An 11,039-nucleotide genomic window follows, 5' to 3' on the forward strand; every position below is an offset into this window, starting at 1 on the left:
TCTGCACCTTAGCACTTAATGCAGAAATCAGAGGCTTTTCAACCACCTGACTGCCCTAATGAACCCAGGGCAGAAGCACCCCAACAAGATGCTCCTGAAACACTTGGAAACTACAGCCCAAACCACCTCTTTCCAGGAAAAAGAGAAAGCCCAGGTAAGCACCCATTTGGAGAGGAGCAAGGCTGGCTCGCACAGTTTGAAAAGGACCCCAGTCCCAGCTGTACCTCCCCGCTGGACCCCCCGATGGCAGTGAGGTTGGGGGGAGCACAGTGCCAGGCAGCTCCTGCTGGCCCCGGGAACACTGGGAACAAGACAAGGCAAAGGTAAAGCACCCGTCTTTACATGATTTCTACAGCCCAGCCTCACCCGCCTCCCCTTTCCCTCTAAGCACAAACCCCAAACTAAGGCTGCTGACGTGCTGAAAAGGTTTCCTCCAAAAGGACACGTTTGTCCCGTCCCCATCAAGGCTGAAACCTGCCGTGCTCACAGCCTCTGGGACGCTTCTGCATTGGGCGGTTTCTACACAAAGCCTGCAGTCTGGTTTGCAGACTACTTTTTCAAACTTACACTGGTTTCTTATCATTTATTTAAGGAGATAAGAGTCATCCGCTAAAGCTCTAAAGAACTTCTACTATTTTGTCTTACTCCCCTGAGCAGAGTCAGGTTAAGCTTCTGCTTGCCTAGCCAGAAACCTTGTGCCATCCTCACAAACTTTACTGTCTCTGCTGCCTTTCTTCTTTCCGTCTCTGGTCTGGAACACCCTCCTCGCCATGTGATTATTGCAAAGACTTCTCCAAGCCCTCTTTTTTTTTTTTTTTTTTTTTTTCCTGATATTTTTAGAAAGTAGCCTGCTTCAGTTTCACTGTCTGGGGCTGGCTGCTTTTTGCCACAATTGAACTCTTCCCTCTTCTTCTGTGGAGGGTGCCCCAGAAAAAAAAAAAAAAAGCTGCCTTGGTTGGGCTGGGTTGATAGGTGGTGAGCTTCTGTGGAAAAAAGCGAAGTGGAACTAAGGGGCATCACACAGAACCCCGTTAACTGTTTATGGACATGAAACGCTAAGAGTGGGGCTTTTAATACGGCCGAAGTTTGGACTATGTTAAAAAAACCTAAAACCACAAGAGCATAATGATAAAAGTTCATAACAAACTAGGTGAACACTGACGTTTTTAGCTTTAAAACAAAAAGCCCAAACCTCAACAAAACCCCACAAAAGCCGAAGCCCACGCACACACTTTCTTCCAGAAAACCCTCATTTCTCGTGTGTTTTCCCTCCACAGCTTCGCAGCGTTCACATCACCCTTAGGAACGCCAGCAGGAGTTATTTATTATCCTGGGAGGGGAACGGACCTCTCCGGTGGAACTCTCCAAGCGGGGCAGAGCCGCCCTCCCGTGGGACGGTCTCCCACGTCCAGCGAAGGGGACGCGACCTCTGTAGCGGCGGGGCCGGGCGAGCTGCGGGCCGGCGAGCAGCAGCCCAGCGCTGCTGGCCCCGGGGGCTCCTCACCGCGCTGCCCCAGCGCAGCCCCTCGCCCCACGGCTTCCTCCTGAAACACCGGCACCTACGGCATCCACCGCCTCTCCCCGGCGGGGACGCAGCACGGGTGTCCCACGGCCACCCCACAGCACCCGTGTCCCAAGGCCACCCCACGCCGCGGGGACACCCTGCGGCGCCGGCGCCTCTCCCCAGGCGCGGCAGAGCGGAATCCCCTCAGGTAAGGGGGGAAAAAAAACACAGCCAAACCGGTGAAACCTTTGCACACCCCGCCGCTGCGGCGAGGAACAACCCCCCCCAGCCCCGGCGACGAAGGGGTCCCGGGACACCCCCCCGCCGCCCCTCCTTACCCGCAGCGCCGCCAGGTCGATGCCGTCCAGGCTGCGGGCGGCGCAGTCCCGGGCCATGGCGCTCCGCCGAGGCGGGCAGGACGGCGGCGAGCCCTCCGCCGCCCCCAGCTAACGGTCCCGCCGGCGGCCCAGGGCGGCCCGGCCGTGCCCCGGCCGGCGCAGGGAGGCGGGCATGCCCGGCCGGCCGGAAAGCCCTCCCCGCTCGGCGGGCGCGGAGAGGCAGCCCCCGGGCCGGGCGGCCGCCGCCGGCAACTTTCACGGAGACGGTTCCTCGGGAGAAAAGTTTGCGAGGAAGTGACGTGCCGAGGCGGCGGGGGTCGGGGCCACCTGCCGCCGGCGGGGGCGGCCGCCCGGCGCTCCCCCCCACCACCCACCCACCCACCCACGCGTGGGGAGGGGGGGATTGGGAAGCGCGGCCGGAGCTGGCGGTGCAGCCACGGGAGGGTCGGGAATTGCAGCGGGGACAGCCGGGGCCGGAGCCGGCAGCAGGGCAGGGAGGGAGAAGCTGCAAGCCCCCACGCTCCCACCCGGGAGCTGCGGTCCCAGACGGCACACAGGGCAGAGCGTGTCACGGGGCTGAAGGAAATTGCACCAAGCATTTAAAAAAAAAAAAAAAAATTTAAATCCCCCCAAAACAACAAAGATACATCCACAACTTACAAAACCCCAAAGTACATTAAAAATAATAATAATTTAAAAAGAGTCCAGGGGAGGCCACAAAGATGATGAGCGGGCTGGAGCATGTCTCCTATGAAGACAGGCTGAATTGGGGTTGTTCAGCCTGGAGAAGAGAAGGCTCCGGGGAGACCTCGTAACAGCCTTCCAGTACCTAAACAGGACCTACAAGAAAGCTGGAGGGGGACTTCTTACAAGGTCATGTAGCAATAGGACAAGGGGTAATGGCTTCAAACTGGAAGAGGGTAGATTTAGATTAGACATCAGGAAGAAATTTTTCACTCCGAGGGCGGTGAGACACTGGAACAGGTTGCCCAGGGAAGTTGTGGATGCCCCATCCCTGGAAGTGTTCAAGGCCAGGCTGGATGGGGCTTTGAGCAACCTGCTCTAGTGGGAGGTGTCCCTGCCCATGGCAGGGGTGTTGGAACTCGATGATCTTTAAGGTCCCTTCTAACCCTGGAATGATTGGAATATTGGAATGATTCCAATATCATGATATCCAATATCCAATAGAATCATTCTATGATTCTATGATACACACAAACACTTCCAGACCCTTTGTGATGAGCACTGCAAATACAAGCCCACAGAGGTGACAGCAATGCAGCTCACAGCACCGAGCTCAGAGCTGTTGCGACGGGCAAAGCAGCCTCAGCCGTGGGGGGAGTCTGACCCCCACACGCAACAGGGGGCAACCAGCAGCAGCAAGTCCCTCTCGGTGCAGAGCAGGGTCGCAAGCCCCTTGGCAAGCCTGTCCCACAGGGCTGCAGGGAGCTTCAAGAAGGCAGCACGTTACTATAAACTCTGCTGCTCATTGCACTCCCTGTAATTATGACCGCGGAAATAACAGTGTAGAACAGTATTGTAGTGGAGTGGAAGGACTTGTAGATATTTTTTGGGCCTCATATTTAGAGGTAAGAAACAGTGGAAACGCACGTTACTGAGATAAAGTCCTTAAATGCTCCTGAACGATGCTCAGGGCTTGGACACTGTCCCCTCGCAGAGAGCGAGCAAAGGGGACAAAATTCTGAATCAGTATTTTCACAAATCGCAGACGCGAAATCAAGACAAAGTGGTCAAAGCATCTTTGGTGCCTATTAGCACAGCACGGCAGATGCAGTGCCAGCAGCGGAGTGGCAGTGTTGTAATAAAAGCATTTGGCAATTTCCTTGAAAGAAGTGCTGATGCGTCATTCAACTTCAAAGAATTCTTTTAAAAAAGCCCACGCTGGGTACGTTATCTGCTGAAGCAACCCTGGATTTTTGCTCTCCATCTGTCTGTAGGCCAACATGCTGATGCACTGCTAACAGATTTGAGGCCGATTGCTGCATTAAAGCATAAGTTTGTTGAAGAACTACACATGCATAATGCACCTACGCCTGACGGGCAGAAATCCGCACACAGCAACAGCCCAAGCCTCTCTCAGTACCCAGCCCAGCCGACCGCTCTCCCCGGGCAGCATTTGGAAAATTCTGACCCTCACGGCACCTTTGACAAAGTTAAGCCACAGTTTTGCCCCCCATTATAGCCTTCCTGCCTTACATAAATCCATCATTAGCCTTTCTGCTTATGTTATTTCTCACAATCCCTCTTTATCTCTTCCCTAACCTTCGGGCTGTCCTTTGTCTCCTGCCACTTTCTGCTTCCTTCCTGCTTCCCTGGTGAGAACTGGTGTGAAATTCCCAGCTGCTGTCTACCAGACGCCCTCTGTCTTGCTCCATCTCTTAGATTCTTTGCCGAAATTAATCGTACCAGCCTGCCTCGCCTCTGGTGAGCGCACCAACCTGAGGATTAATTTCCACTTGATAGAAAGCTTTACTCAAAAATGATATGAAAATCTGGTTTTAGAAGTATAATACAGCTTGTAGTATTTCTGCAAGTATGTCTCAGTATCTCTTTGCTACCTGCATTTAGCACCACCTTTCGTTGCCTTCCCTCCCCTGAATGCTGCTGCTGGTAGGGTTTCTGTGGATGCTCCAGTCCCGCTTACGCCACCACAGGCAAAACTTCGTGAGCTTCCCTTGCTGCCAAAGAAGGCAGCGCATCTTTTCCCCATAAAGGCCTCGCAGGTCTAACAGAATCAACAGCTGGTTTTGTCACCGATATTCACAGTGGATCTGTTGATGGTGAAAATGCCACCAGGACAAGGCTACTTTTCAGAGCAGAACCAGATTTACAAGCCCTAAGTTCTTCATCAGCAGCCCGATAACTGGCTCTGGAGAAACAGAAACTCTGCTCCAAGTGTCCCCCACGGCCTCGTGCCCTGCTTCTGCTCCAGCCTCCCCAAAGCACACACAGACGGGGCGCTTGTGCTGTTGACTTGCAAGTGGGCTGTCACAGCTGTCACACCTTGCTCTTCTGCATGAAGCCATGAGTAACTTTCGAGAATCAGGAAATTCACTGCCTTAGTGCAACCTGACTGTTAATAATCTAGAAACCTATATCTTATCAGTAATAAAAAGCGAACAGGATCCCTTAAGAATAAATTCAATTTAAAAAAACAACAATCAAAAACAAAACCCAAAACACAACAAATACAAGAGACAATTAAATGCTATCAGTACAGCTTTCCTCTCCAACAGCTGCAGCCAAACCCCTGCAGCCAAATTCTGCAACCACAGACCTGAACATGAAAACCTTTCAAATGTCTATGTGCAAGCAAAGGATGTTTTGTATTAAAAGGGAAGTGCAAGCACGAAGGGGGAAGAGCTTCCTTTGTTTCAGCAAGGGAAATGCCATTGTACCCCAGAAGTACGGGGCTAATCCTGAGCTCTTCTATGTGCATCCCACCCCCCAAACTCAGATTTGGGTCCATAATAGTACTACTAAGAGTAATTGCCCCTGCCATATGTGACACTCAGTAAAGGAAGAGAGTGTTTGAAGTTGAGGCTCGAATTGCCATACTGGCTCGTTTCCTTTAGCTTTGTTTACGCTGGGGTCTCAGCTACAGGTGTGAAGCTGGCAGAGAAAAAAACCCAAAAGATAACTCATAAGAGAACAGGATTTCCGGTCTGCAGGAAATAAACAGCTTCTTAAATGTGGTTTCAGTCTGAATTGGACAAACTGACTCCTTTCAGAACTGTAAATTCAGAAAAATTCTCATTCAGAGGAACTCGGACCCACAAGCTCATGCCACGGCCGTGACTCCAGAGCCAGCCCTCTGCATGTACTTCCCAGCATTTTCAGGGAGCTCAGAAACCCCAAAGCTCAGATTCAGCTCTTTGCTGTAGAGGTAGGAGGCAAAACCCACCCCTGCTTCACGCTCCTTGGTTCCCCAGCCACCAGCATCATGGCAGAGCCTGAGCCTGACCCCGGTGTGCTGGCCTTCCCCAGGACTCCTCTCTGCAACCACTCCCCAGCACTTGCTCCAGAGTTAAATAGGATTCCTGTAAACACCAGCTTTCCTTGGCACCACAACATTCCCCGAGAGCTTTATTTTGCTGGAAGTTTTCTTACCTTCTGTAAGGAAACTGCTTCTGCCAGGGCCAGAGGTGCCTGGTCAGATCAATGCAGACCGTAGCGCTCAGACATCAGCACCTTTTTGCCAGAATAAGAATCCTATACAAAATTCCCTATCAGTTGGGGTTTTTTTGTTTTTGTTTTTTTTTAATATGAACATACATTTAGACATTTATTTAGTGTTTCTTTAGAGCACAACCCTTAGCTGGGAGGCAGGAAAGTGACGCAAAAGCCCATGAAATCTGCTTGTAACTACAGACTTCACCCTCCACTTCCAGAAGCTCTCTCTGGATTGCTCAAGAAGGAGGGCCAATCTTTTTGCCTAATGCTTTCAGAAACCATTTTGTCTTCATTTGGTAGCACCAGAACCAGATGACTACCAGCTGTTAAATGCTGACTACAGGAAAGTCAATGGGTGGCAATGGCCAGCACGGTATTAAGCCCAACATTCATCTGTGAGTAGGGTCTCTTGGCTGCCACTCAAACTCATTAACATTTACAGCATCATTCTGTAAGTGATTTATTATTTCTAATGGTTTTTATGAAGTCCTGGAATACAAAAAAGAAAAAAAAAAAAAAAAAAATCTTGATTTATTAGGCCAGCCACTAACTTTAAAGTTGTCCCCTTCCGTTTCCAATTATAGCATGGTTTAGTACTGTGGGTGGCTTTGCTAGATTGTCAGGAACAAGATTATACGTTAAAAAACCATCTAGGGTTGTACACAGCCTGGGTATGTCTTCATGCGAGCTTGGTGGCACTCACACAATGCCATGAGTACTAGCTGATGAATACAGAAAAGCAGAGAATGCTTTCATCAGGTCACACCTTGGAAAATACCAGTACAACTTGGCACAGCTGCTGCAGAAATTCTTTGGATTGCAGGGGAAAGATTTAAGTTTCAGGCCATGGACACCCAGTTACTTGCATTCCAATTTAGTTAAAAGATGCTAAAAGAGATGAACCACCAACCCCTCCCCCAACCCAATCCACTTCAAAACTTTATTATTTCTGTGACCCATCCCTGCAGTACTTGGAAATCACAGTAAAATGTCTTTGTTTTCAATGGATTGTTGGATTAAACTCTGAATATTTCTCATGCTTTCTCCTATTTGAACTAAAGAAAATTCTACTTCATTCCAAACAGTAAGGCTGGGCCAGAAAGTTGTATTTAAACCTGAATCTCTCTTCAGATTCGCATTTTGCAGAGGCTGCTGCATTAGGACTGAGAGAGGGGGTTACTACCTCGGGTAAACTGGGAATACCAGAAATCCAGACAAACCAACCAAAACAGTCATTTCCCGTACAATATTCAGTAGCACATACAGTAGTTTTCAGCTCTTTAAAAATTAAATAACTTTTTTCAGTTCCTGGCAGCCGTGTTAGTTCAGTTTCACAGGATATCCAAAACGAGACCAAACAGCTTCCTTCCCAAAGGATTCCTGAGTGGACAGGCAAGCTGGAAAAAGTGCCTCTCACTACTGTAATCACAGCCAGGATGTCCACCTCATTTCCCAGAGTAAAGCTTAAAATAAAGGTCTCCCACAAAACTTGCATTAGTTTGAACGCTACTCCCTGGGACTCTTGCAGAAATTTATTTTCTTTTCAACTGCACCCAAACGGGCCTCCCTGAGGAAAGCGTGTCCCAGTGCATCACACACAGAGAGCATCAGGAACCCTCTCCTCGCCGGACTGATAACCCCCTTTCACTGCACGACCCATGACTTCACAGCATTGTTTCAGCACAGCCCTTCGGAGTTTCTCAAGTAAGAATGCTGCTGCTGGAAGTTTCCCGTTTCCTGTCAGCCCAGCACACCTCCCTGCTATCCCCGACAACAGCCACACAAATGCTTTCAGGGAGAAGGGTCGTATTTTCTGGAATGATGATATTTTGCACTTCTGGCTTTTGGACTCTCAGTTCCAGCCCCAACTAAATCCTCAACTGTGATTTTGTGCAGTAATACACAAATCACACAGATAACAGAAATAGCTGTCCCACAGGGAAACAGTTACTTTGTCTCCCCGTGAGAGTTTTCCCTACCCTGATTTTCTTTTCCTTCCTATGTCACCGGGCCTTTCGCTGTGACTGTACGCCTGCTGTGGGAACACCAACACCGTACCCGCATGCCACAGCAACACCAGTGCATGAAGGCTGGCTGGCAATTTTGCAAAATTAAGAGCAAGATGATTTGTTGAAATAAATTGAACTCATACATTTTATATCACTATTGTATATTACCCTCGTGCAGCCATCTGCCTGGCTATAAGTTCTTCCCTCCCATCTTCTGCAAAGTTATTTCTTCATTCAAAGCAGAGACCATTTTAAACGCTTTGCAAGGAACAGTGGCTATATGTTACTAGGTCATCAGATCCCAATGGGGTTTATGAATACCATAATGAATTTCAGCCCAACATCTGTCTGCTCTCTGAAACAGATGCAATTATGGGAAAAAATAGCTGCTGCCTCTTCACAGGCACATTTCTCAGTAAAAATCCCCAAACACAAAGAAAACTGACATAGCATAGTTTAATCGCTACCACATTATTTTTATCAGTCAAAATATCATGTGGCACACGCTCTTTTGTGAAAGCAAGACAAGTTGTGGTAACTTGTCTGGCAGACAGGCAGAGGGTTTTTTTGACTTTTAGAAAAATCTTACAGGCATGGTTTTGGTGTTGCCAATCAAATGCTAACTTTGGATGACTCAGACAACGGTTCCCTTTTATCCAAACCACTGAAGTTTGGTGGTTAGCTAAAAAGGAACTGGTATCTGAATCACCCTTGGTTTAGAGGAATTGTCAGATATGTCTCAGGCGTGGAGTTTTGGGGGCAGAGTGTTGGTTAGTGGTTTTGTTGGGTTTTTTGTCTCCCTCCTCCACAGAAAAGAAAAAACTTTAAAACTTTAAAAGTGAGGACACCTTTCAATGTACTTTAAAAAAAATTAAGAGGAATCAACTTTATCCTATCTTTTTAACCTTTTCATTGTCATGTGTCAGTTTGGGTACATTCTCAGTAAATTAAACAGATTTTTTCAGTTGTGGTGCAAGCCTAACCTGCGCCTCACAAAATTACACAATTTTAACCTTTTCTTCAGCTACAGAAAAAGCCTACCTTGTTGCTCAAGTCCCAGTTACATCTCTGCAGTTCCCAGGCCCCCTGCTTCTCCTTTTCTTAGAGGGAAAAAAAGGCAAAAGAGGAACTGTAATTTATGAGCCCCCAGCACAGCCCTCTGGAACAAAACCTGCCCTCAGTGACCCATCAAACATCTTCAGGGAATCCTCCTCTATTCTCACTCCAATTTCTATTTAGTTCCAAGTTGCTTTTCATCTCAGTAGTTTGTCAACTTTGAATGTTTCAAACACACTTGAATACCTCAGCACAGTGCCCGAGCCTTTTAAATCCCCTCTTTTCCTCAAGGGAAACGTATCCCGTCTTTGGGATGTTGCCTAATGTGTGTGTGTGTGTGACTGCTGGAAGGGGAAGGCAAGGGGAAGCTCATTTGAGCCTTGAGCAAGAGTCCTCTTCCAACACTAACTCATGAATAAGTCTATGTCTTTTCCTGTATATCCTTGCCAGTCCTATCTAAACAGTCTCTATCTTTGTATATTAATAACGAGCTTATAACTTCCAGCCAAGTTTCAATTATGTCTGCAACACCCCGCTCAGGCTGGTAACAGCCACGCGGCTCTCAGGAGGGGCTGTCAGTGTTCTCACAGCACTTCACGGTCCATCTGGGAAAGCAGCGGGTAGGTGCGCTCGCCTTGATGTCGCTGCTGCACAGCGCAGCTGTCAGCTGAGACCGTAAGCATTTTAAAAATTAAATTTGACAAGTTGTTTAGTGGCTTGGGAAGACTGGGAAGCCTCTGTACATCCACCAGTCAGTCGTATTCGCTGATATTTAGTCATGGAAGTTTTGTGGGCAAGGAATGTGTTTGTGCAGGTCCGAGACAGGGTGTATTCACTGTTTATATTGATAACCTGGAAACAAATACCAAGTAATCGCTGCTTAGTTCACAGAGGGCACCAAGAGGCAGTGTGACAAGTGGCATCGGGCTGCACTATACAGCAGATATGGCTCAGCAACCTAAACCCATTTAAACAACATTCATCTTAACGGCATCATCGTACCAGGTTATGTGCAAGCCCAGTTTGCGTGCGGTGGGGCAGAAGGGCTGTGGCACAGACCCTGCTTCCCACGCCGGCCCAGCTTCACCCAGCACAGCCTGGACACTGCCCAGAGCACCGAATCCCGCAGGCACTCGGAAGCTATATCAAAGAGAGCAAACCTGTGGGAACACCTTGGTGCAGTCCTGTGGCAAAAGGGCTGATGGGATCATGGCTGCATAAGCAGAGAAGAAAGACTGGGGAAGGAACTTCGCCTCCCGTATGGCTTTGCCAAGATGGATGCTGGAACAGCAGCTCCAGCATCTTTCTAATAATGTGTAGAGCAGAAATGAAGACTTGGATTCAGTGCAAGGAAGTGGCACAAAAATTAACAACCAAAGACAAAATGGCTTACTATGCCTGCCTTAAATAACTAAAGCTCTTACTTTATTAAAAAGAGAAGTGACTTTATATTTTCTCTTAAGGAGAAAAGAGTGGGCATTTTAATCACAAAAGACATAATGAGAGCCAGTGGCTGAAGCAGAAACCAATTTAAAAAACCCCAAAAAACCCAACAAAGCAGAAACAAAGGCACCACAAATTAACAGACCTGTTGGTTTCCATTTCTCATTGGTCACTCATTTTCTGGTTCCTAGAGTAACTGAAAGAGTGCTCAGACCTCCCCAAATTACAGCTGCTTTCAGCAGCCTCTCAGACTGTTTCACCAGTCCAAAGTAACAGGTGGACAAGATGTCCTGACTGTAGCAGTTTCTGTGCCACTCAGGAAATCCGTCCCCTCCGGAGGTCTGCCTGGCTGCTTTACAGTAGCCGAGCCACAGCCAAGCCCAGAACTGGCACCCTATAGCGCACTTAAGCTTAGCCTTCCAGCAGGGACAATTGGGGATTTGAACCAGCTTCCCTTTTCACAGCAGCTTAAGTTCTTTAAGGAGTTTAGCTCCA

At 48.6% G+C, this 11,039-nt stretch overlaps 1 protein-coding gene across 2 annotated transcripts in view; it reads right to left on the reverse strand.

The window, feature by feature from the left end:
- Window positions 1–2,002, reverse strand: part of NRK (Nik related kinase) — a 104,590-nt gene extending 102,588 nt beyond the window's left edge. Inside the window, exon 1 of one of the 2 annotated variants that reach the window (XM_074148311.1) lies at window positions 1,843–2,002. In XM_074148311.1, coding sequence (XP_074004412.1) covers window positions 1,843–1,899 — 57 coding nt within the window. In that variant the 5' untranslated portion in view covers window positions 1,900–2,002. The remainder of the gene's footprint in view (window positions 1–1,842) is intronic. The other variant, XM_074148312.1, reaches the window with a different exon arrangement.
- Between the last annotated feature and the right edge of the window lie 9,037 nt (window positions 2,003–11,039).

Source organism: Numenius arquata, chromosome 5 (assembly GCF_964106895.1).
Source record: "Numenius arquata chromosome 5, bNumArq3.hap1.1, whole genome shotgun sequence".
Classification (NCBI taxonomy): domain Eukaryota; kingdom Metazoa; phylum Chordata; class Aves; order Charadriiformes; family Scolopacidae; genus Numenius; species Numenius arquata.